The following is a 25094-nucleotide window of genomic DNA, read 5'->3' on the forward strand; positions in this document are numbered from 1 at the left end:
TGCCTGTAGGACCCTCACTCTTGTTGAGTACACTTTTTTTTTTTATGTAAACTCTACACCCAATGTGGGACTTGAACTCACGACCCTGAGATCAAGAGTCGGATTGGAGGACCCTCCATCTTGTTGAGACCCCCACATTTGGCACAGGGAGTTTGGTTTCTGCCTCGGAGGGGCTGATTTCCCCAGGCGGCTTGTGGAAGTGACCATTTCCCAGCTACACAGACTTGGTGTCCTCCCCCACATGGACACACGCTGGTGGGATGCATGGCTGTGATTTTCCCAGCCTCGGGCTGTTCCTGGCCTCCGGCCCTTCCTGTCCGTGCACAGCTCTGGGTGGGCCACGGAGCCCGCACGGTACTCCCCCATGAAGGTTTCCCACTTTTTGAGGTATAGGAAGATGAGAGGGCATGGGGACCCCAATCCTGGAAAGGTCAGGGAGGATGAGGCCAGGGGAGAGGCCCCGAGAGGAAATGGGGTGGGGGTGTCAGAGCAGAGAGGCCAAGACAGGTGACAGGACGTAAGAAAGGACAGCTCTGAGAAGCTTTGCTGGGGGCAGGGCCTATGTTATGAAGAGAGACCGAGTTTGTGGGACGCAGAAGGCTGGGCACCCAGGGTGTGGAACGAGGGGTCAGAGGCTGGCTGGACAGGTGCAGGTGGAGGGGAGCATGTGGTGGCTGTTGGGCGTGCAGAAGGGGGACCTGGGCTGCGTCCAACTTCAGACCGTATTGCTGGGGGCGGGGGGGGGGGGTGCAGAGGCAGCGGGGCAGGATGAGGCTGAGCCGTGTCAGGGAGGGCTCCTCATTTTGCCCGGGGACAGCGATGTCTCTGTCTCGTGAGTCCTGAGCCCTTCCCGACCAGGTGGTGGCTCCTGGCCTAGCTGTCTCCTCCCTCTTCTCACACCCCAGCCTGGGGAACCGCACTGAGGACCTCCCAGGTTGTCCTCTGGGGTCTCTTTGTCCCAGCGATGCCCCTGTCCTCAGGTGAGAAACATGCGGTGGCACACGGGGTGTATTCACTGGCCCAGGTGCCCAGTCAGTGTGACATTTCATGTTTTCTGCCTTGAGTACGATGTCCTGGATGTGCCAGGTGTGGGGTGGGCGGCAGGTCAGAAACCCTGGGTAAAAAAATGCTGGCCATAGATCGAACACCTGTGCCCTCCCCAAATTCAGATGTTGAAATTCTAACCCCAAGGTGATGGTATTTGGAGGTGGGGCCTTTGGGAGGTGATGAGATCTTGAGGGTGGAGCCCTCATGAATGGGGGTGAATGTCCTTATAGAAGAGGCCCCAGAGAGGTCTCTTGGTCCTTCTGCCAAGTGAAAACACAGGGAAAAGACAATCATCTATGAACCCGGAAACTCTCATCAGACACAGAATCTGCTGGCAACTTGATCTTGGACTTCCCAGTTGGCAGAACTGTGGTTTATAAGCCCCCGAGTCTATGATGTTTTGTTGTAGCAGCTGGGACAGACTCCAGACCGTGCTCCTTCTCCGTTTCCCTGGCTCTGCCCAGACCCCTGCCCCACAGTGAATGGCAGGGCCACAGCCACTGTGCCATCTCAAGGAGTCTTGGGTGAGCACATGGTCCTGGAACAGACACGAATTCGGGCCAGCCAGACTCCCCTGAGCCAGGAGGCGGCCTAGTGTGCCCGGGAGCTGCCAGTTCCCATCCTCAGATCAGCCCATCTGAACCAGGCTTGCCCTCAGAGGCGGGGTGAGCCTGCCTGGGCTGGGGGGTAGGATGACTGCGGGGATAGAGCTGTCAACCCAGGGGACAAGGGGATGGAGCCTCCTCAGAGCCTCTGGATTAGGCTTGCAGGAGGGACTGGCATTTACTGAGTGCCGACTGTGTGCCCAGGTCTGCTCTGGGCACTGTTCCCACCACCTCACCTGGTCCCCGGCTCCCAGGTGGGTCCGGAGAGAGGATCCGCTGGACAGGAGGGGCCCCCCTGCCGCGAGGAGGGCCTGTGTCCTGCCTCCCAAGTGTTCGGATGCAGATCCCCTCCACCCAAGACCCCCTCCGGGCCAAGGGCTGGGAACAGGGGAGGGAGGCGGAAAGTATCCCGCGCCCAGAAGGCGACGTCGGGGCTCACCAGGCGCCGCCAGCGCCCCGAATGAGCTGGAGTGTCCGCGTGGCCCCTGGACGTGGGCCCGGCCCGGAGGCTGGGAGGGGCGTCCGCTCCCCCTCCCTGGCCTCGCTCTCCTCCCCTCCACTCCCTCCTCCGGGCGGGGTTCCCGGAACAGGCCGCCAAGGGCGGGGCGAGGAAGCGGTGGCCGCCCGGGTCGCTGAAGCTGCGGCGGTGTCTCAACCCCTGCCGCTTCTGTCCGTCTGTCCTCGTGTCAGTCCGCCGCCCAGCCATGGCTGCGTGGGTCCCCGCGCCACGGATCCTGCTGCTGGTGCTGCTGCTCCCCCCGCCTCCAGGTGGTGAGCCTCGCGGGGTGGGGGCAGTGCGTCCCGGGCAGGGACAGTGAGTCTGGGAGGGGGGCAGCCACGTTCGTGCGTCCCTGGAGCGAGCCCAGGCAGCACCATCCCCAGTGTCCCCTACCCCCAATAACCCCAAGGCAGCCAGCCAACCCCCAGGACTGACCTGACCTCACTCAGCACCCCCGTGTCTGAACAGACTCTAGGAAGTTCCCACCATTGCTGTGCCCTGGGTAATGGTGGTAGTGGTGGGATCTGTGCTCCCTTAGATGTTCCACGGGATTGCGTCCCCAGGGGCTGGGGTAGGAGTCCCTGCCTGGCCTTAGCCTAGGGTGGTGGCAGGAGGGAGGCCTGGCCCCTCTGTCAGAGGCCTTCCCTTCGGCCCTATTTACTGGCTGGACTCCCCCACCCCCTGCTCCCATGGCCCTGGTGTTCCTGGGGACGCCTGAGGCTGGTCTCCCGGGTTGGAGGAAACACCACTGTGTGTGTTGATGGTAGACTGATGATTCACCGATGGAGGCGGCCAGGCTGGGGGCCATTTCAGGGTAGGAATTGGAACATCCCCTTGCCCAGCCCGAGGAAGCAGAGCGATCCCTGTGGGGTGAGTGGCTTTCTCGAGGAAAAGGGCTTTATTTCCTGGGGGGCTGAGATGCCCCTGGGGACCTGGGGTGGGAAAGTAAGAAGGTGGAGCCCAGGTCCCTGGTCCAGTGAGATCTGGCAAGCCTCGTCCAGCGTGTCTGGGGCCCAGAAGAGCATTTCTGTCGTGGGCTCTTGGCCCAAACAGTGCAAGGGGTGTGTGTCTTCAGCCCCAGCTTAGAGGCTGGGCTGTGGCCATAGAGGCCGAAAGGACCCTGCTGGAGGTGGGTCACCTGAGTTACCCAGCAGCGCAGGCCATGCTGACCATACCTGCTGTCAGGTGGACAGCTGGCTGGGGGGAGCCTGGGAGTGGTCAGGTCCTCTGCGCCTGCAACTTTGCCCAGAGCAGGGTTCTGCCTGAACCTGCCAAGAACGGAGCACCCCGCCCCCGTCCCCCATCCCCTTCCTAGTTATCTCTTCTCAAGGAGGTCACTCAGTGCCTCTGTCTTTGGGACTTGCTCTGTATGTGATACACTGACCAGGCTGAGTCTCCAGACATGGCACGCTGCCCTGGGGCTCTGGCCAGTCTGGGTCCCCCGGGTCCAGGTGCTGAGCCAGGACTGTTTCCAGGAGACATAGCCATACGTCAGGGTTTGTCATCAGACCTGTCTCCAGGACCATAGCCACCTGGGCCTTGCTGGACTGGGTGTTCTATTCGGGGTCTGTCCAGGCACAATCTGGGACTGCCCCCCTCCTGCTGGTGGGCACTAGATCTCTGCTAATGTAGCTTAAGGATGCATGGGAACATTTGGCTGTAGCTTCTTCCTGGAAGTTTGCAGGCCTTGTGGTCTCCCAAAGCCCTGGGTCATTTCCCACACTTGTCAGCCAGGTCCTCTCAGTTTGACCTGGAATACTGGAGCTCTGTCCTTACCCCAGCCTGTGGGAAAGTCCTTGGATCCCTACTCTGGCTGAGAGCCTTGAAATGGTTCTGGGGCTTAAAGTGGTGCCACTGCCTCAGAGCCCTGGCCACCAATTGCATAAACGTTTCCTAGGCACCTGCTGCAGGCCCAGCCCAGGGCTAAGTGCTTCACGGACATTTATGGTGGGTATGGCCAGACATTTATGGTGGGTATGGCCGTGGCTGAAGGTGAGCCTGCCTTGAGGGCGTGGTCTGTGAGCGCCAGGGCCCTGGAATCCAGGGTCTAGCAGAGGCACTGAGTGGTGAGGGGAGGGAGTAAGGATTGAGAATGGGTTGGTTCAGTGCCTGGGCCCCAGCAGCTGGTTGGGGGCGTTACTGTTCAGCTCTGACTGCTGGGCTTGGGCAGCTTCTAGAGGAGGGGGACTGGAGTAAGGCCGTGAAAGATGAGTAGATTTGAAGACAGGGAACGGGAAACAGGCAAGAATATGGGCCGAGTGTGGATAGAGCTAGAAAGTTGGGGTGACCATCAAAGCCCTTTGCAGTCCAGAGCCTGCTTTGTGGACCCTGGACTTGATCCTGAGGCAGTGGAGACCAGGGATGGTCCACGAGCGGGAAGTGGCCCCTCCAAACTCCCACTTAGGAAGGTCAGTCTTCATCAGAAGGCAAGTGGCTGGTAGAGGAGAGAGGGAGCCCGGTTAGGTGCCTCTGCTGTGGGACAGAGGGGAGGGCAAGGCAGTGCTAAGGGAGGGGCTACGTGGGCTGGGACATGGCTGAGATTTGGCGTGAGGCCTGGCCCTATAGCCACCAATTAACAAGTGTGCTTTTCCGCTCCAGCCCACAGTGAAGTATGTGTGGCTTCCCGTGGACGCAAATTCTTCCCCGAGTCCTGTCCTGATTTCTGCTGTGGCAACTGTTACAACCAATACTGCTGCTCTGATGAGCTGAAGAAATTTGTGGGCAGCGAGGGAAGCTGTGCCGGGCCTGAGGCCAGGTGGGTGCACAGTGGTCGCAGGGTAGGAGGCCTGAGCCCGCCCCCCAGCAGGAGTGTGCCTGAAAGAGAAATAGCCCTGCCCCTCTGGCCTCGCAGCCCCCTCAAGATGCTAGAGCACTGGACCAGGGATGGGGGTAAGGGATGGGAGCTCCTGTTCTGGGCTTGCTCAGTTAGTCCCTTGCCCCTCTCTCCCCAACCCTCAAGGGCTCCAGCTTACCTGGCTCACTCAGTCTCGGGCTGAGCAGTTTTCTCAGGGCTCGTGGCCTCAGCTGGCCCTGTGGCTCACCCCTGGGTATGTACCTGGACCAGCAAAGATGCACACCTTGGTGTGAGTATACCCTGTAGCATATGCATGCACCTGGCAGGGGATTGTATGTGATTTGTGTAGGTATCATCTTGTGGGCCCTGGGGCACACATCACACTCTGCACCATGCCTGGGTCCTCTTGGTGTGGCCACTGGATTTGCATTCCATCTAGGTTTAGACCGTTTCATGGGCTGTAAGCAAGGTCTCCCTTTGCCACGTCTGTGTTTCTTTTGTGCTTGGTCATAGGGATAGAGAGGGTGGAGGTGGTCCAACTTCTCAGCTCATGGCAGGTGATCATCACTGGTCTGGGCAAGCCCAACCCACCCCGTACCATCTTATATATTTAATCTCACGTAACCTTTCCATTTCCCTCTCACCCCATAAGCAACCAGTCTGTATGTCCTTTTCATTGTTTGTGTGATTGATTGATTGATTGATTTTTAAGTTAAAGTTTTGTTTTGTTTTTTTTAAACTCTACACCCAACAGAGGGCTCAAACTCACGACCCCAAGATCAAGAGCTGCATGGTCTACTGACTGAGCTACTTTGTGTTTTGAAAAGTCTACATTGTTTTGTGGATACAATGAACTCCCTTACTTTTTTGCATTCAGCACAGTGTTTTTATTTGTAAGACCCATTCATATTGCATGGTGTACAGCTGGGCTGTGCCCACCCTGTGGTGTCATTCTCTGTGGTGTGAGTCCTAAGCTTGCTATCATAGATAATTGCTGTGGGCATCTTCCTATACTTCCTTTCTCTTTTTGTGGAACCATGTGAGAATTTCTTGGACGTGTACATGGGAGCAAATTGCCAGGTCAGTGAGATGTGTGTAGTTACTAAGGACTTCCAAGGTGTTCTTGGGAATGGCAGCACCAGGCTGCATACCTGCCAGCCATACCTAAGGATTCCTGATGGATCATATTCCACCCTTTCACTGGAAGTGAACACCTTTTGGTGTCCTTATATTTTTACATGTGTCTTTAAAAAAAAATCCATTCCAGGGCACCTGGGTGGCTCAGTTGGTTAAGCGACTGCCTTCGGCTCAGGTCATGATCCTGGAGTCCCGGGATCGAGTCCCGCATCGGGCTCCCTGCTCGGCAGGGAGTCTGCTTCTCCCTCTCCCACTCCCCGTTTGTGTTCCCTCTCTCGCTGTGTCTTTCTCTGTCAAATAAATAAATAAAATCTTAAAAAAAAAAAATCCATTCCAGTAATTTTTTTTAATACAGCATTTCATTTAAATTTAATGTAATTATTGGTGTTCTGAGATTCTATTTGCCATCTTATTTTGTGCTTTTTTTGGTCTCTCCTATTCTGTATTTCTTTTTTTTTCACTTACCATATTGTTTTGGTTTGTTCTTACTCCATTATTTTTTCTTCTATTGTTTACTTCTTTTACCTTCTGTATTCCTTTATTCCTTTTTCTTGCCTCATTGCACTGGCTGGGACTTCCATTGCAATGTTGAATAGAAGTGGTGAGAGCAGAGCTCCCTGTCTGGGTCTCAATTTTAGGGAGAAAACATATAGGATTAGGTATGATGCTAGCTGTAGATTTTTCATTGGTGCCCTTTATCAGATTGAGGAAGTTTCCTTCTATGTCTAGTTTGCTTGGACGTTTAGTCATAAAGGGATTTTGAATTTTGTCAAATAGTTTCCCTGCCCCTGTACTTTTTCTAGGTAATCTTTTTGATGGTACTGTAAACAGTATAGTTTAAAATTCTCATTATTTATTGATATAAAGGTAATACATTTTTATAAATTGACCTTGTATCCAGAGACTTTACTAAATTTATGTATTAATTTGAGTGATTTTAATCGAAACTTCTTAAGAATTTTCTACGAAAGTAGTCACATCATGTGTAATTAATGCTTTTTTTCTTCATTCCAATTCTTGTACTTTTAATTAATTTTTCTTGCTTTATTGCACTGGCTAGGATCGCCAGTACAGTGTTGATTGGAAGTGATGATAGGTAGCATTCTTGTCTCAGGGGAAGGCTTTCATCATTTCTGATTAAAAGTAATGTTTGCTGTAGTTTTTTTGTTTTTAAAGACACCTTATTAGACTAAGGAAGGTTTCTGCTAATCTGATAGTGATACTAAGAACTCTTTTTTTTACAAATCCTTGGTGCCTTTTAAAGATTTATTTATTTATTTGAGAGAGAGAGAGAGTGCACGAGTGGGGAGAGAGGCAGAGGGAGAGGTAAAGAGAGAATCTCAAGCAGACTCCCTGCTGAGTGTAGAGCCTGACTTGGGGCTTGATGTCACGACCCCAAGATCATGACCTGAGCCAAAATCAAGAGTTGGGCACTTGACTGACTGAGCCACCCAGGAGCCCCTCTTTGGTGCCTTTTTTTTTTTTAAGATTTTATTTATTTATTTATTTATTTGACAGAGAGAGAAATAGCGAGAGCAGGAACACAAGCAGGGGGAGTGGGAGAGGTAGAAGCAGGCTTCCTGCCGAGCAGGGAGCCCGAAAGTGGGACTCGATCCCAGGACCCTGGGATCATGACCTGAGCCGAAGGCAGACGCTTAACGACTGAGCCACCCAGGCGCCCTCTTTGGTGCCTTTTAAAAGAAACATATTTCTGGGGCTCCTGGCTGGCTTAGAGGAGCCTGCGACTCTTGATCTCAGGGTCATGAGTTCAAGCCCCATGTTGGGGATCAAGATTACTTAAATAAATAAAAATTTAAATGGAACATATTTCTTTTGGGTAAATATCTAGGAGTAAATTTGCTGAGTCACTGGCTGCATGTGTTCAGCTTTGGCAGGTACTCACAGTTTTCTAGCATTGTTGTACCATTTACACGCTTACCAGCCATGTATGAGTGTTCCAGTTTGCTGTGCCTCCTCTCAAAACTTGGCATTGTAAGTCAATTTTAAAAAATGGAGCTATAATTACATATAGTAAAATGCACAGGTCTTAATGTTTCAGCTTAATGAGTTTTAGTAAATGTATACTTCTCACATATAATACCTTAGGCAGGATCTATTCATTTCTATTTCCTAGAAGGTTTTAATTTTAGTAATTTTGCTGAATGTGTAGTAATACCTCATTGTGTTGTTTTCTTTTAAGTGTTTTGAAATTTATTGAGATTCATTTTATGACCCAGCATATACTATACCTTGGTAAATGTTTCATATGAACTTGAAAAATGGTATATTCTGCAGTTGTTGGGTGTAGTGCTTTAGAAGTGTCAGTTAGGTCAAGTTGGTTGATAATGTGTTTAGATCTTTTCCGTCCTTATTGGTTTTGTCTGCTTGTTTTATCGATTACTGAGAGACCACAGATATAGTTTATTCTTTTAGTTCTGTCAATATTTGCTTCATGAATTCTGATGCTTTGTTATTAGGTGCATACGTATTTAAGATCGGTTTGACTTTCTGATGAAGTGTTCAATTTATCATGTGTAACGTCCCTCTTTATTTCTTGTAATAGTATTGTAAACCTCAAAGACCGTAAGTATTTTAATTGTTTTTGACAGTGAATATTTATTTATATTTATCCATATATTTATATTCTCTGCTGCTTCTTATTGCTTCCTACATCTTTAAGCCTCAACTGAGATCGTGCTCCTTCTACCTGTCATGCAGGTATGCTGGTGTCAAATTTTCTCCATTTTTGTTTCTCTGAAAATGTCTTTAATTTCACCTTCCCTCTTAAAGGATATTTTTCCCAGTTACAGATTTCTAGGTTGGCAGCTGTCAACTTCTTTCAACACTTTAAAGCTTTCATTCCATTGTCATTTCTTTTGTATTTATTTATTTTTTTAGTGATCTCTACACCCAACGTGGAGCTCGAATTTATGACCTTGAGATGCTTTTCTGACTGAGCTAGCCAGGCGTCCCATTCCATTCCATTGTCTTCTGATTTCTGTCCTTTCTGTTGAGAAACCAGTCGACAGTTTAATTATTGCTCCTTTGCAAGCAACATGTTTTTTTCTGAGTGCTTTTTTTAAAAAACTTTTTATCTTTTTAAGATTTTATTTATTTATTTATCTGAGAGAGAGAGCAAGCGAGCGAGCGTGCATGCGCGCATGCTCGCGTGCAAGCCAGGGGAGGGGGGGAGAGAGAGAGAGAGAGCATCTCAAGCAGACTCCTCATCGAGTGGGGAGCCTGATGTGGGGCTCGATCCCACGACTCTGAGATTATGACCTAAACCGAAATCAAGAGTCGGATGCTCAACTGACTGAGCCACCAAGGCTCCCCCCTCCTCTGACTACTTTTAAGATTTTTCTTTGTATTTGGTTTTCAGCAGTTTTGCTGTGATGTGCCTAGGTGGCTTTGTGCTGTTTGGGGTTCACAGTACTTCTTGAATTGTTGTTTTTCCCTCAGTTTTGAAAAATTGGCAGCTGTTATCTCTTTAAAGATTGCTTCTGCTCCATTTTCTCACTCTTTACCTTTTAGGACTCTAATTACACGTATATAAGACCTCTTGTAAACCTCTTGTATTTCGTATTTCACCCACCATCTTCTGTCTTTATATTTACTGTCTTTTTGTGTCTCTGAGCTTCAGTCTACATGTATTGGACCTATCCTCCAGTTTGTGAATTATATCTTCAGCTGTCGCTAATGAATTATGAATTTGTAGTATTGCTTTTTAGTTCTAGAATTTTTGTTTCTTCTTTTATATTTCATGTTCTCCTCAACTGCGCAAGTTTTTTCTTTCATCTCCTTGAACTGCGTATGTGGTGGTGTTTAATGTCAGTGGCTTCGATGTTTGAGGCCCCGTGGTATTTCCGGGGTCATTTGCCTCTGTTGTTTGTATTCATGTTGTCTTGTGTCCTAGTGTTTCTGAAAAATTTTGATGGCGTGCCGAACGTCACGTTTACAAAATTGATTGTAGAACTTTGGAGCCCAGGACTTCTTCCAGGGAGGATTTGTGTCGCTTTTGCCAGGGACACAGCACTCTTAAGATCATCTTGGTCTGGGATGCCTGGGTGGCTCAGTCGGTTAAGCGTCTGCCTTCAGCTCAGGTCATGATCCTGGAGTCCTGGGATCGAGTCCCCTGTCAGGCTCCTTGCTCAGCGGGAAGCCTGCTTCTCCCTCTCCCACTCCCCCTGCTTGTGCTCTCTCTCTGACAAATATATAAAATCTTAAAAAAAACACAAACACACCCCCAAAACATCTTGGCCTAACTGCAGAGACTGAGAGGATTAGAAGCTAAACTGTCTACTCACTTCCTCCCTTCTTAGGGTGCAGATTTTGAGGTCTCATCCCAAGTGAGTGGGAATCATCAGGGCCTCCCCACCTGGTGGGCTCTGGGTCTCATCTCTGTCACCCGAGACTTTCAGAGAACAGGCCCTCAGATACCATGCTTACTTCCATGGAGCTTTCTTTCCAGCCTTCCACATACCAGTGTGGTATCCTTTGCTCTGTTATTGCTCACCAAAGGCTACACACTGATTTTTTTTTTTTTAAGTTTCGTTTATTTAAGTAATCTCTACACCCGACGTGGGGCTCGAACCCATGACCCCAAGATCAAGAGTCGCATGCTTTTCCAACTGAGCCAGCTAGATGCCCCTGCACACTGGTTTTTAAAAACTATTTTCTCGGGCACCTGGGTGGCTCAGTTGGCTAAGCGACTGCCTTCGGCTCAGGTCATGATCCTGGAGTCCCGGGATCGAGTCCCGCATCGGGCTCCCTGCTCGGCGGGGAGTCTGCTTCTCCCTCTGACCCTCCCCCCTCTCATTCTCTCTCAAATAAAATAAAATAAAATAAAATCTTTAAAAAAAATAAATAAATATTTTAAAAACTATTTTCTCCTCAGCTTCACCTTTCCTTCAAATTTAGGATATAGTTGTTCCTAATGCTTTTTAATTTTATTTTGTTTTACATTTAATTTTGGAAATTTTCAATATATACAAAAGCAGAGAGAATAATGTAATAACTCTACATACCCATCACCTGCTTCCATAGTTACCAACACTCTGACACTTATTTTATACACCTCCCACCACTTTTTTTTCTGATTCTTTTAAAACAAAACAAAAATTAAAACATCATAAAGATTTCTCCCAATGGCTCCTGGATGGCTCAGTCATCAGTTGAGCGTCCAACTCTGGATTTTGCTCAGGTGATGATGTCAGGGTCCTGGGATTAAGCCCTAGTTGGGCTCTGTGCTCAGTGTGTGTGTGTGTGGGGGGGAGGTCTGCTTGAGATTCTCTCTCCCTCTGCCCCTTCCTCTGATCTCCCTCTCTCTCAAATAAATAAATAAATCTTTAAAAAAAGTCTCCTTAAATGTTAGTTTTTATCTGTACAAATGAGTCCTTTGTAAAGAAATATAACCACTCTTTCAATAACACATTTGGTACAATTAACAGTAATTCATTAATAATTTTCAATGCCAGTCTGTCTTTAGTTGCCTCCACTTGTTCCAAAGTGCCTTTTCATGGGTGGTTTGTTCAAATCAGAATCCAAAGAAGGTTATTATTATTATTATTATTTTTAAAGATTTTATTTATTTATTTGAGAGAGAGAGAATGAGAGAGAGAGAGCACATGAGAGGGGGGAGGGGCAGAGGGAGAAGCAGACTCCCCGCCGAGCAGGGAGCCTGATGCGGGACTTGATCCCGGGATTCCGGGATCATGACCTGAGCCGAAGGCAGTCGCTTAACCAACTGAGCCACCCAGGCGCCCAAAGAAGGTTATTATTGTTTTTTTTTTAAATCAAAGTATAGTTGACATACAGTATTCTGTTAGTTTCAGGTATACATCATAGTGATTCAGTATTTTTATATGTTACAAAATGATCCCCATGGTAAGTGTCGTCACTGTCACTGTACAAAGTTATTACAATATTATTGCCTATGTTTCCTGTGCTGTATGTTACATCCCTGTGGCTTATTTATTTTATGACTGCAAGTTTGTGCTTCTTAATCCCCTTCACCTCTTTCACCCGCCCCGCCCCCAACCTGTCCTCCCTCTGTAACCACCACTTTGTTTCCTGTGTTGATGAAGCTCTTTCTGTTTTGGTTTGTTGCTTGTTAAATTCCACGTAGAAGTGAAATCATACGGTATTTGTCTTTCTCTGTCTTATTTCAGTTAGCATAATACCCTTCAGGTCTATCCATGTTGTCGCAAATGGCAAGATTTCATTCTTCTTTTTGTGGCTGAGTAATATTCCAGTGTGTGTGTGTGTGTGTGCGCACCTCACATCTTCATTATCCACTAATCTACCAATCAACACCTAGATTGCTTCCACATCCTGACTATTATAAATAAGTCTGCAGTGAACATAGGGGTGCACATATCTTTTCGAATAGGTGTTTTCGTTTTCTTCAGATAAATACCCAGAAGTAGAATTGCTTGTATATGGATTATATGGTATGCCTATTTTTAACTTGTTGGGGGAACCTCCATACTGTTTCCCACAGTGGCTGCACCAGTTTGCATTCCTACTAACAGCGCACGAGGGCTCCCCTTTCTCCACATGCTCCCCAGTACGTGTTATATTGTGTCTTTTTAATACTGGCCAATGAAGCTATTACTTTTATTTTATTTTTATTTTTTAAAGATTTATCTATTTTTTTTTAAGATTTTATTTATTTATTTGAGAGAGAAAGAATGAGATAGAGAGAGCATGAGAGGGAGGAGGGTCAGAGGGAGAAGCAGACTCCCTGCCGAGTGGGGAGCCCGATGCGGGACTTGATCCCGGGACTCCAGGATCATGACCTGAGCCGAAGGCAGTTGTCCAACCAACTGAGTCACCCAGGCGCCCAAAGATTTATCTATTTTAGAGTGAGAGAGAGAGGGCAGTGGGGAGGGGCAGAGGGAAAGGGAGAGAGAATCTCAAGCAGACCCCACAGCGAGTGCGGAGCCTACGTGGGGCTTGATCCCATGACCCTGAGATCACAAACTGAGCCGAAATCAAGAGTGAGACACTCAACCAACTGTGCCACCCACGCGCCCCTGAAGTTATTACTTTTTTTAAAATTTTTAATTTTTTTAATTTTTTTTTTAAAGATTTTATTTATTTGACAGAGAGAGGGAGAGCACAAGCAGAGGGAGGGGCAGTGGGAGAGGGAGAGGCAGACTCCCTGTTGAGCATGGAGACCAATGTGGGGCTTGATCCCAGGACTCTGGGAATCATGACCTGAGCCGAAGGCAGATGCTTAACCGACTGAGCCACCCAGGCACCCCTGAAGTTATTACTTTTAAAATCTCTGTTGTGGGGCGCCTGGGTGGCTCAGTCGGTTAAGCAACTGCCTTCGGCTCAGGTCATGATCCTGGAGTCCTGGGATCGAGTCCCGCATCGGGCTCCCTGCTCGGCAGGGAGTCTTCTTCTCCCTCTGACCCTCCTCCCTCTCATGCTCTCTGTCTCTCATTCTTTCTCTCGCAAATAAATAAAATCTTAAAAAAAATAAAAAAATAAAAAAATAAAAAATAAAAAAATAAAATCTCTGTTGTACCTGTAGTTATTTCCCCTTTTTTATTATGCATTTTTTCTTTTTCTGTCTTCTTGATGAGTCTTCCCAGAGGGCCTACCAACTTCGGGTTTTTAAATCTTTTGTATTATTTTTTGTGGCTGTTGTTCTCTTATTTTTGTGTTTCCCTTTATTAATCCCTTCCTTATTTGGGGGATTTGCTCTATTACTTTTCCCCCACCTTTTTGAGTTTAACATCTTACATTTATTATTTATTTATTTATTTATTTATTTATTTATTTTTAAGGATTTTATTTATTTATTCATGAGAGACAGAGAAAGAGGCAGAGGCAGAGGGAGAGGGAGAAGCAGGCTCCCTGCTGAACAAGGAGCGCAACACGGGACTCGATACCAGGACCCTAGGATCAAAACCTGAGCCAAAGGTAGACACTTACCTGACTGAGCCACCTAGATGTCCTAACATCTTACTTCTAAAGATAAATAAATTTCTGGGGCAGCTGGGTGGCTCAGTTGGTTGAGCATCTGACTCTTGATTTCAATTCAGCTCATGGTCTCAGGGTCATGAGATCGAGCCCCAGGTCAGGCTCTGTGCTCTGTGGGGAGTCTGCTTGAGATTCTTTCCCTCTCCCTCTCCCTTTGCCCCTCCTCCTGCCTACACACTGTCTCTCTTTCTGAAATAAATAAATCAATCTTTTTTAAAAAAGATAATTAATTTCCATCTAAGAACTGCGTTAGCTGTGTTTCATGAATTTTAACCTGTAGTATTTTTGTTATCCAGTTTTACTAATTTCTTAATTTCTTTTTTTTTTTTACTTGGCACAATTTTATTTATTTTTTCTTCCAAATTTTTGTTTAATTTCTAGTTAGGTAACATATAATGTAATATTGGTTTCAGGAGTAGAATTTAGTGATTCATCACTTATATACAACACCCAGTGCTCATCATAACAAGTGCACTCCTTAATGCCCATCCCCCACTTAGCCCATCCCCCACCCACATCCCTCCATTAACCCTCAGTTTGTTGTCTATAGTTAAGAGTCTTTTATGGTTTGCCTCCCCCTCTCTCCTTCTCTTTTTCTTTTCCCTCCCCACACATTCATCTGTTTTGTTTCCTAAATTCCTCATATGAGTGAAATCATATGGTATTTGTCTTTCTCTGACTGACTTATTTCACTTAGCATAATACACTCTAGCTCCATCCACATCATTGCAAATGGCAAGATTTCGTTTTTGATGGCTGAGTAATATTCCGTTGTATGGATATACCACATCTTTTTATTTTAAGATTCTATTGTTTTTATGTTTTTATTTGTTTGAGAGAGTGTGTGTGTGTGTGTGTGCACACGTGTGGGGGAGGGGCAGAGGGAGAGAGAGAGAAGCAGAGTCCCCGCTGAGCAGGAAGCCTGACCTGGGGCTTGGTCCCAGGACTCTGAGATCATGACCTGAGCTGAAAGCAGATGCTTAACTGACTGAGCCCCCCCACCCCCGCCAGGTGCCCCAATATACCACATTGTTTTTATCCATTCATCAGTCAGTGGGCGCTTGGGCTCTTTCCATAATTTCGCTATTGTTGATAATGCTGCTATAAACATCGTGCCCCTTTGAATCTGTATTTTTGTATTACATGTTTCTTAATTTACTTTATATTTTCTTATTAATGCACAGTTTTGTTGCTGTTTTCCTTTTTTGGTACCATGTTAGTTTCTCAAGGTATGAGTTGTGTTTAGCATTTCTTTTTTCACTTTGTGGCTCGGTGGTCTTTCTCTGCTTTATTTCTAACTTCATCCCACTGCGGTTAGAGAAGATAACTTTGTATGATACCAATCTTTTCAAATCGATTGAGCCTCGTTTGTGGCCTTACATGTAGTCTATACTGGAGAATGTTCCGGGTACGCTTGAGAGGAGTGTTCAGCACTGTAGCCTGAGATCCTGTGTGTGTGATAGTCATCCTTGGGAGGCCATTGGGGCTCCTCTGTGGCCCGCGCAGGATTGGCTCTTGTGCATTTTGTGTGTGTGCTAAGGTAATGTTTGTTCCTGGCGTGCTGGGTGGGGCTTGGATGTGTTAATCATGAAGTTTCCTCTTTTCAGTGTGTCCGCTGACACAGAACCACTGGAGCAGCTGGGCTCAGCGCTGAGGTTTCGTTCCAGCTTGGACAGCGACCCGATGTCAGGGTAAATAAAACCTGCAGGCTGGGCACATCTTCCTGGTGGAGGTGACAAGGGGCTCAGTGGGCTAGAGTGAGGGCTGTGGGCACTGGGATGCCACAGAGTCATTATAGTGGGGCCCCAGAGGAGCTGACCACCAGGTCCCTGATCCTGATGTTGGAAAGTTGGGTCCTCATCATTGTGCTGGGGATAGGGGGACTGTGGTTGACAGTTGAAAGGCCAAGGGTAGGGGGACCCTGTTGACCTAGGTGATGGACGGGGTGGGCACTGGTGACTGATGGGGAGCAAGTGACAGCGATGGAGGTGATGGTGGTGACAGCGATGGTATGATGGTGACAGTGACAGGGCGATGGTGACAGGGATGGGGTGATGGTGGTGACAGGGATGGGATGATAGTGGTGATGGTGGTGGGTGATGGGGTGATAGTGATGGGTGATGGTGGGGATGGGGATGGGATGATGGGGATGGGATGATGGTTATGGTGGTGATGGGTGATGCTGACGATGATGGCAGGGTGATGGTGGTCACAGTGATGCGGTGATGCTGGTGATGGTGACAGAGCGATCGTGATAGTGATAGGACAATGGTGGTGACAGTGATGGGGTGATAGTGGCAATGGTGACCATGATGGCAGGGCGATGATGGTGACAGTGATGGGGTGATGGCGGTGCTGGTGCTTGGTGATGAGGTCATGGTGGTGTGGTAAAGATGCTGGGATAACTGATGTGCCCAGTCCCTGTGTCAGGGCTTGTGAGTCATGGTTGCTGTATCAGGGCCCTTCTGTCAAGGGGCCGGGGAACAACGCAGTCCCCCAAACCTCGGTTCCCTTGGCCAGGTTCCTGCTGTGTGTTGTTGCCACCGTGACGAGGGGCTGTGACGTACCCTTCATGTGGGTGGAGTAAGCATGCAGCCACTCATGTATTTTCCTGGTGGGGTCTGTTCCATGTGCTGCGTGCCCCTGCCCCGGTGGATCTAGAAGCCCCTTTCAGGAGAAGATCTGCCCAGGCCTGGTTGCCCCTTTGGAGGAGCACACTGGGGGCTCCGGACCTGTGCGGGGGGTCCAGGTGCTTGCCTGTCCCATCCTGCCCTGTGAGCCTGGGTGGGTGTGGGGTCTCACTGGGAGTGGGGAGGTGCCACAGAGGTACAGCCTGTGGTCCCTCCTCAGTGCCCAAGGCCCGGCCTCTGCTCTCCAGTCTGCTGGCTGATCCTGCACCCTTGGCTGATGGGAGACTGACACCTCGACTCGCCCCTCCCTCCACACGCGGGGAGTGCCCTTCCTTTGCTGAGTCCCAGAACTGTGGGCTTTCTGACGGCCCCACGGGACATCCTGCTGTCCAGCCGGTGTGGGCCTGGGGCAGCGTCCTGGGGACAGTGAAGTGTTCTGGGCAGTGCTGGTCTGAGTGGCGTTCAGGAAGACCATTCTGGCTGCTCCACGGATGCTGAGGCAGGAAGGGGGTGGCAGCCATGGCTTCCCAGGCCCAGGTGTTGGGAGGCCAGAGGGAGACCAGGCTTGGTGGGGGGAGGTGAGGCCGGAGACTGTCATTCAGCAGCTGCCTGCTAGGGAGTGGCCAGGGGGGTGGCGGGGGGCCTGGCCTCTGCTCTATTGACGGGGCCAGAGGTCCAGCCCTGTGAGAGGATGTGGGACCAGGAGTGGGTGTGGGGTGAAGGGCTCAGGTTGGGTGGAAGGAGTGTGTTGAGGACTGAATCTGAGGGTCAGCAACATCTCCCCGAGGAAGGGCCTCGGGAGATGCTGAGAGGGAAGGTTCAGAGAAGCAGAAGGAAAGAGGAAGATGCTTGGGCTGTGGAGTATTGAGAAATGTGGATGCCACACCACAGAGACCATGGCACCCTTGGCAGGAGCCGTTCAGTGCAGCGGATTGAAGAGCGAGTTGGAAACGTGTAGGGTGAAGTGAGTGTGGACAGTTTCAGGGAGAGATTTGGCTGCGAACCAGTGAGGGGGAAGACAGGAGTCGGAGGAGGAGTCAGGGTGAAGAAGGGCTTCTTGGATGCTGGTGGAGACTTGAGCTGAGAGAGGGGACATTGCAGAACAAGGTCCCCACGGGGCATAGGAGGAGAGGCTGCTCGGACTGGTGGCAGCAGAGAGGTAAGTGGGGTGAGCCCAGGAGCACCTGTCCCTCCGTGAGCTGTGCACACAGAACCGGGTCGGGTGGGTGGTGTGCACCCTCCTGCGCGTGGCCCCGCCCTGGCAGCCCCGCCCGCCGGGACGCGCAGGTGACTGCAGTCATGCTGCCCGACTTGCCTGCGCCTGCACCTGCCTCTGACCAGAGCCCTGTGTCTCGCACGGCACCTGCCTTATGCAGGTTTAGGGCTTAGGAAGCGGGCAGAAGGGCAGGGTCAGCAGCGACACTTCTGTGAGTGCCCTCAGGTGGGCATCTGTGTGCTGCCCCCTCGGCCAAGGGCCCTGTTTACCCACTGGAGTGTTGGCTCCTTCGTGGGGTCCAGCCCCTGCTGCGCAGGCCGTGGCTGGGAGCTCCAGAGAAGCCTCAGTGGGGGGAAAAAACCCCACGTCTCCCTCTGTGGGTGACTCCTTGGGTTCTCCAAGAATGAGGCACCAGGTCAGAGTGCAGGGACCCAGAGGAGGCCACCTCTGCCTGTCACAGCCTGGATGGGTTGTGTCTTCCCTTGACGTGGGCCCTCTGCTCCCCAGAGTGTGGCCATGTTACCTGTGGGCCTGCGGTTGGCCCAGGTCTTCTGCTGCCTGCTCCCCAACTTTGGCAGGTGAACCCTATCCTGCCCTGTTGAATGGTCAGTGCATTGCCAGCATCTTGGTCAAAGTGCTGTTGTCCCTGCTCTGGAGAGGGTCTTTCCGCAGTCCACACACTGGGGGTCTTTGGCCTTCTGGAACCACCCAATTCAGCCCTGCACACTCCCTGCTTGGGCTGATTCTGCCTTTTTTTTTTTTTTTTTAAGATTTTATTTATTTATTTGACAGAGAGTGAGTTAGCGAGAGCAGGAACACAAGCAGGGGGAGTGGGAGAGGGAGAAGCAGGCTTCCCGCCGAGCAGGGATCCCGATGCGGGGCTCGATCCCAGGACCCTGGGATCATGACCTGAGCCAAAGGCAGACACTTAACGACTGAGCCACCCAGGCATCCCTAAAATTTGTCTTATTTTAAGTTTAATTCTCTGGTGAGACCAATCCTAGATTCTTTTTTTTTTATTGTCAACTATAATATATATACAGAGAAGTCCACATAGTTACGCAGTTTATTTTTTTTTAAGTTTTAAGTAATCGCTACACCCACTGTGGGGGTCAGACTCGTGACCCCGAGATCAAGAGTCACAAGCTCTACTGACTGAGCCAGCCGGGTGTCCCAGATACACACAGTTTAACAAGTAAATTATAAATCAAATTCCTGGTGATCCCAAGAGCTACGGGAGCCATAGTAGGCTTTGGAGCAGGGGTGACATGATCAGACCTGGCAGGTTGGCCAAGGGCCCTTGAAGAGGCATCTACATCATGCTGGCGAGGCAGGCTGATGGCTTGGAGCATGTGCTGGTGGGAGAGGGGGAGCTGAGGGGACTCGTGTGTCATTCCGAGGGCCCCAGGGGCTGCTGGTGGACCTAGGTCACTGAAGGTGCCCATCAAGGAGGACAGCTGGAACAGGGCTGGCGGGCTGAGCAAGAGTGTGGCTTGGGCACTCAGCCAGGGCACCTCAGATCCCAAGGCGGCGTCTGGGCAGGAGGGTGGATAGGCATGGTGAGAGGCCAGGGCTGGGCAGGCGAGGCTGGCGAGGCAACTCTGGGAGGACCGCCTGACCACCTCGGCTTCCCTCCCTGCTCCGGGCCCTCTGGAGCAGCGGGGCCTTGCTGTGTCTTTAAGGGCTCTGTGTTGCTCTTCCTGTCACTGACGTCAGGGCGAGGGGCGGGCCAAGATTTGCCTTCCTTTTCCTAGAAAGGGGAGGGGATTGGAACTGAGTGGCCCATGATGGAAAGAGGGGACGTCCAGGGCTGCTGGAAGCCGGGGAGTGAAGGCGGAGGCTAACATGGGGTGAGCCTGGGCGCCATACTGTGTGTGTGTGTGTGTGTGTGTGTGTTTCTCTCCATTCCTTGGGGGCAGCAGCGGGTCTGGGAGGAGCTTGTGAGTCTGGAGCAGGTGAGGGCCGCATAGTGGCCAGTGGCTTCTGGTCTGTGAGTGCAGTTGTGTATTTTGGAGTCCACGGTGTGAAAGGTCTGTCCTAGCCTGTCGCTGGGCTGTGTGGGGCCCTGCTGAGGTGGTGCTGCCCCTCCGGACTGTGAGCGGAAGCCCCTCCACCCGGGGCGGGGTGGGGTGGGGTGGGGCCGGGCCCACCGCCTTCCCCTGGGCCCTCAGTAGAGGCGGAGGCCCTGTAGCTCACCAAGCTCCCTTCCTGTTTTATTTTTTATTTTATTTTATTTTTTTAAGGAGGCTCCACGGCCAGCATGGGTAGGGCTTGAACTCACGACCCAGAGATCAAGAGATCAAGAGTCGTAAGCTCTGCCAACTGAGCCAGCCGGGTGCCCCTCCTTCCACGTTTGAACGCACTAGGTGCAGTCACCAAGCATGTGCCTTGCCTTAGAAAAGAGTTTAGTCCCTGGCAACAGAGGAGGAGAGCAAGGGACTCTGTCTGCCCTTGAAAGTCAATTTTAGTGAGCTTCCTGCCCAGGGCCTGTCCTTTCTTTAAAGCCCCTGCACTCTGTTGTGGTCCTTGCTGAGGGGCTGGCATCAGGCAGGCGGGCCTCCTCTTCCAGAAGGCAAGGTTAGCTCCAGCACCCCCATCTCATCCACCCGTCTCTTTGTTTGCCCACTTGCCCTACTGGTCAGAGTGTGGGAGCCCTGGGATGTACGTGAACCCCTGGCACAGGGCTGTGCAGCCAGCAGGCTCGCCGTCACTCCTTGGGGGCCTGCAGCCCCTCTCTGGGGCTAGTGCTGAGGCTGCGTTCCCTGCGTGCCTCTCCTCACTGTTCTGGCCACGCTGGCCTCTGCTCTCCTGGAATTTCTCCCCACCTTTGCCCCTTGTGCTGCTATTTTACCTCAACATCTGCCTCCTGCGCTGAAGTGTGGGCTCCCAGAGGCCGTGAGCTGGTCGGTCTCGCCCAGAGGGATGGGCCTGAGCCACGTGCCCGAGGCCCGGCTGCTGAGTGGGTGGGGTGGACAAGGGGTGTATGGTGGGGAGACACTCCTAGGGCGTAGACCCTGGGTGAGGTGCTTTACCCAGACTTGCGAAACAGCCCCATTTTACACCAAGGAAACAGTCTGAAGGAGAGTCAAGCTATCCCACCTGGAAGTTGCTCTGTGTTGCCCCGAGTCTCCTCTGGCAAGAGGGGTGCCCCTGGGAACGGTGGGGTGCGGACTGCTGGTCCTGGGCCGGGGCGAGAGGCCCTGGGTCACCGCCGGCTCTTTGGCAGGTTTGGGGCAACTGTAGCCATCGGCCTGACCATCTTCGTGCTCTCCGTTGTCACCGTCATCATCTGCTTCACCTGTTCCTGCTGCTATCTCTACAAGATGTGTCGCCGGCCACCGCGTCGTAAGCACGCCTGCCCCCTCCCTGCCCCCCGTGACCCTGGGTGTGTAGGTGCAGAGCCCAGGTGCTGGGGCGGGGGGGCTGACCAGGGCCCTGACTCGGCTAAGCTGGAGGGAGGGGTGGCTGTGGTCCTGACTGGGATTCTCTCTGCAGCGGTGGTCACCACCACGGCCACCACGGTGGTGCACACCCCTTACCCTCAGCCTCCAAGTGTGCCACCCAGCTACCCCGGACCAACGTACCAGGGCTACCACCCCATGCCCCCGCAGCCAGGGATGCCAGCAGCACCCTACCCGACACAGTACCCCCCGCCTTACCCTGCCCAGCTGATGGGCCCCCCGGCCTACCACGAGACATTGGCTGGTGAGTACCACTGCCAGCGCTGGCCCTGCCTGACCCCACCCCCGCCAAATCGCCTGCCACTGTCACCTCAGGCTGCAGCCCTCCGTGTTCACAACCAACCAGTGTCCTCTCTGTTTTCAGGAGGTGCAGCCGTGCCCTATCCTGCCAGCCAGCCTCCTTACAACCCGGCCTACATGGACCCCCCGAAGGCAGCCCCCTGAGCCTGTCCCTGCTTCTCTGGCTGCCACTTGGTGTGTGTGTGTGTGTGTGTGTGTGTGTGAGAGAGAGAGAGAGAGAGAGAGAGGGGAGATGGGTATGCAGGCACGGCCCTTTTCTCCCCGTGCGTGGTGTTTGTGTCCAGTCTGCACACGAGGCTTCTTGTGATGCCGTGCTGGGGAGCAGTCATTGCCAGAGTTGCTGGGACCCTTCTTCGTTCTCTTCCTCACTTGAAATTGTGCTCTTTTGAAATCTCAAAATTCAAAGACTGGGGTGGGAGTTCTTTCCCATACTGCCCCAGGGAGACCAGGCTGGTGGGGGCTCGTCCTGCTAGGACAGTGGGGCTTTTTGTAGGCAGTGTGCCCACGTGTTCTGGTTTGGGCAGAGTGGCTAGCCACTGCTCAAGGCCATGGCCTGTCCGCAGGGCATGGGGTACTCCTCAAGGAACCAGAGCCATCGTGGCATGGGGGTGAGGCTCGGGGCCTAAGTTGGGTTTTAATCCTTTCAGCAGTCGTCCCATAGTCCCCAGAGCCTGTGCCCTGCCCAGCAGAGGGCGGGCAGCCTCCCGAGACCAAAACACTTGAGGCAGAGGCCCACCCACCCGAGCGCGGTCTGCCTGGACTGTCCCTGCATCTTTCCTGGCACCACCTGGAGGGCCACGTCCACCCACGGCTCTGGCTGCCCTGGCTGGCCACGACCCCCACCACAGGTAGGCAGGGCGGCCTCTGTCCACCTGCACACTCAGGTGTCCTCCCTGCAGTGTTTTTGTTTTCCTTTCCTTTTAGGCAAAAACAGTTTGCCTGTTTCCTGTTTTAAAATGTATGTGATCATTTTTGTGAGGCTGAACCCCCTGGGTCCTGGAGGGAAATTGGCCCACTGTGGAGAGGGACCGTCAGACCTCTGATAGGCCCTACCTCTCCCCACACCAGCTTCACAGAATAGCCAGCTCCTGTACCCCAGTCTCAGTGTGTCCTGGCACCCAGGACACCTGGGCCAAGGGGCCGTCTGGACCAAAGGTGGAAGGGGGCCCTAGGTGGCTGCTCTCGACCAGACATGAATACCTCGGTGTTCCCTGTTCCTCTGTTAATATCTCACCCGATCTGTCTTAGCTTTGTACCTGTTGATGTGTTTCTGAGAGTCTAGGGTCTGCACCTTTGTTTATAATAAATGCAAACATTTGGGGTTGCCGCCTTCTTTCTTCAGAGCCTTGGGTGCTGGGACTGGGCATTAGGCCATGTACCATCTTCATCCATCTCTTGGGTTTCCATGTTTGCCCTGTCTTTCCTGGGCTCAGGTGTCTGGCCATCCTGCTAGGGAGGGTGGAGGACAAAGACTGTGCCACCCTCTGTGTCCCCCTCCCCAGGTCCCTGAGTGTGGGCAGAGGTGCAGGAGGCTTCTCTAAGGCTGCCAAGGAGGGTAGAGGTGAGGGCCCACTCAGTGCTGGGGGGGGTCTTTATTAGTCAGACTTTCCTTCTTGGCCTACTGCCCAGGTGTGGCCAGGGAAAGCCCATACAGTGTGGCTAGTGCCAAGGTCAGGAAGGCCAGAAGACCCAGCGGGGCTAGCAGTCCCGCCTTGGGTGAGGCTCCAGGGCCCTCCATTGGAGGAACGGCCTTGGGCTTCCTGCCCCTGCCCAGGTTGGGACTAGTGTCCCCGGCTCTAGCCAGGGCTTTAGGGGCTGTGGTGGCAGATGGTCTTGGGTTGGTTCCAGCAGAGGCCGTGACCCCGTACATGGGCTTGACAGTGCTGAAAGGCCTGGCATGAGCGTCCACCCACTGGAGCAGGGCCCGCGGCCTCCACTGACAGATGCTGAGCAGGGCGAGGACATCACTCTCGGCCATGTGCGAGTCCGGTGGGGCCTGGCCATACAGGCGTGTGTAGATGCTGCCCAGGCTGTAGCTTTTCCGTGGGCCATGCTCCGAGGGGCTGCCAGCGTGCTCCAGGGCCTTCAGGGCGGCAATGCTATCCACACAGAAGGCACCGTCCAGAACACTGGCAAGGCCTAGGACAGCCAGCTCCGCCTGGAGCAAGGGGAAGTCGTAGCGGTCGCCATTGTGTGCCACGAGGCACCAGGGCTGTGGCTGGCGCTGCAGGAAGGCTCGGAGCAGGCTGGCCAGGTCGGCATCGAAGCGCTGACGCCCGTGAGCTGCCAGTACAGCTGTGCTCAGGCCTGTGATCTTACTGGCTTCTGGGCTGCAGGCCTTCCCTGGAGCCACGCACAGAGAGAGCTTGTCTGCCACCCGGGGCGGCGGGGGCACTATGGGAGGCTGCCCCTGAATATTGGGGGAGCTCTCCAGGGCACATCTGTGGACAGCCAGCAGACACAGCTCCGTGACCTTGGGCTGGGAGGAAGGCAGGCCAGTGGCCTCCAGGTCCAAGAAGATGAGGGTCTGCACGGGCCCCGGGGCTGGGGCCTGCGAGCCCATGCTGGGTACCTGCCGAGCCTGGGGAGGAGCAGGGGTGGGGAGTGGGTGTATGAGTGCCCCAGTGGGAAGAGCTGAGGCCGGCACTGTCAGTGAGCTCCAGGACCCGATTCCAGGGCAGGAAGCCAGAGGGTGTCATGACTTCCTTAGGGGGAAGCACCCTCAACTGTCTGTTTTGGGGGGAACCTTGGCTCCTCCCCTAGCGCCCACCTAGCCTGGGCCTGGGGGGGGGGGTGAGGCCTACCCACCCTGCCCCATCCCCGTGGGAGTCCTCACTTACCGAGTAGCAGGCAGCAGCAACGACTCAGGGTGCAGTCTGGCTGGTTCTTGCTGCCGGCAGCAGTGGCGGGAAGTGAAACTGAGTGTGAGCCTGCCTGTGGGCTGTCCTGAGGGAGGCCCGCCCTGCTCATCAGCGGGCCAGGTCTGTCCCTCCCCAGCACGGCCCCCTCCTGACTCCCCAGAGGCCTCCGACCTACAGCTGTGGGCCTGCTGGCTGGCACAGCGCATCAGAGCGCTCACACTGTGAGAGGCAGCCGGCAGGACAAGGGCCGTGGTGCCCAGCCCTTCGGGGAAGGCCAGCAGCAGGACTCCAGCCTGCCAGCAAGCCCGGCTGTGGCCAGCGGCCACCGTGCATCCTCTCCTTGGCCCTACTTTCTCAGGTCTCCCTGCCGTAGGCCCCGGCTGCCGCCTGCCTCCTGCTTTGCCACACAATGGTTTCTTCCCATGGCCTCAGCCCAAAGCGATGACTCAGGGCAATTCCACAGGCTGGGCAGGGCAGGGCCGGGCTCCTTCCTCAGGGCTGATTCGTTACCATGGGGACAGGGTCTCAACTCCGGCCAGGGACGGGAAGGCT

At 52.4% G+C, this 25094-nt stretch overlaps 2 protein-coding genes across 6 annotated transcripts; one reads left to right on the top strand and one right to left on the bottom strand.

The window, feature by feature from the left end:
* The first annotated feature begins 2235 nt into the window (after nucleotides 1–2235).
* Nucleotides 2236–23002, top strand: SHISA5 (shisa family member 5). 4 transcript variants are annotated; one of them, XM_045862493.3, is made up of 6 exons: nucleotides 2237–2423; nucleotides 4750–4906; nucleotides 15682–15765; nucleotides 21147–21265; nucleotides 21416–21625; nucleotides 21746–23002. In XM_045862493.3, the coding sequence occupies exons 1-6, from the start codon at nucleotides 2357–2359 to the stop codon at nucleotides 21823–21825; spliced, it is 717 nt and encodes a 238-aa protein (XP_045718449.1). In that variant the 5' UTR covers nucleotides 2237–2356; the 3' UTR covers nucleotides 21826–23002. The 4 variants fall into 4 exon arrangements, with proteins under 4 accessions (XP_064452646.1, XP_045718449.1, XP_045718450.1 ...); XM_045862494.3 differs by having other exon boundaries at nucleotides 2239–2420; XM_064596576.1 differs by lacking the exon at nucleotides 15682–15765 and having other exon boundaries at nucleotides 2236–2423.
* Nucleotides 23003–23254: 252 nt separating this feature from the next.
* TREX1 (three prime repair exonuclease 1) lies at nucleotides 23255–25038 on the bottom strand. 2 transcript variants are annotated; one of them, XM_064596563.1, is made up of 2 exons: nucleotides 24522–25038; nucleotides 23255–24122 (listed from the first exon to the last, which is right to left on the bottom strand). In XM_064596563.1, the coding sequence occupies exons 1-2, from the start codon at nucleotides 24746–24748 to the stop codon at nucleotides 23300–23302; spliced, it is 1050 nt and encodes a 349-aa protein (XP_064452633.1). In that variant the 5' UTR covers nucleotides 24749–25038; the 3' UTR covers nucleotides 23255–23299. The 2 variants fall into 2 exon arrangements, with proteins under 2 accessions (XP_064452633.1, XP_045718448.1); XM_045862492.3 differs by having other exon boundaries at nucleotides 23255–24262.
* Between the last annotated feature and the right edge of the window lie 56 nt (nucleotides 25039–25094).

This window comes from Mirounga angustirostris, unplaced genomic scaffold, assembly GCF_029215605.1.
Source record: "Mirounga angustirostris isolate CCGP_5_RB_7025 unplaced genomic scaffold, mMirAng1.0.hap1 SCAF_1, whole genome shotgun sequence".
NCBI classification, from domain to species: domain Eukaryota; kingdom Metazoa; phylum Chordata; class Mammalia; order Carnivora; family Phocidae; genus Mirounga; species Mirounga angustirostris.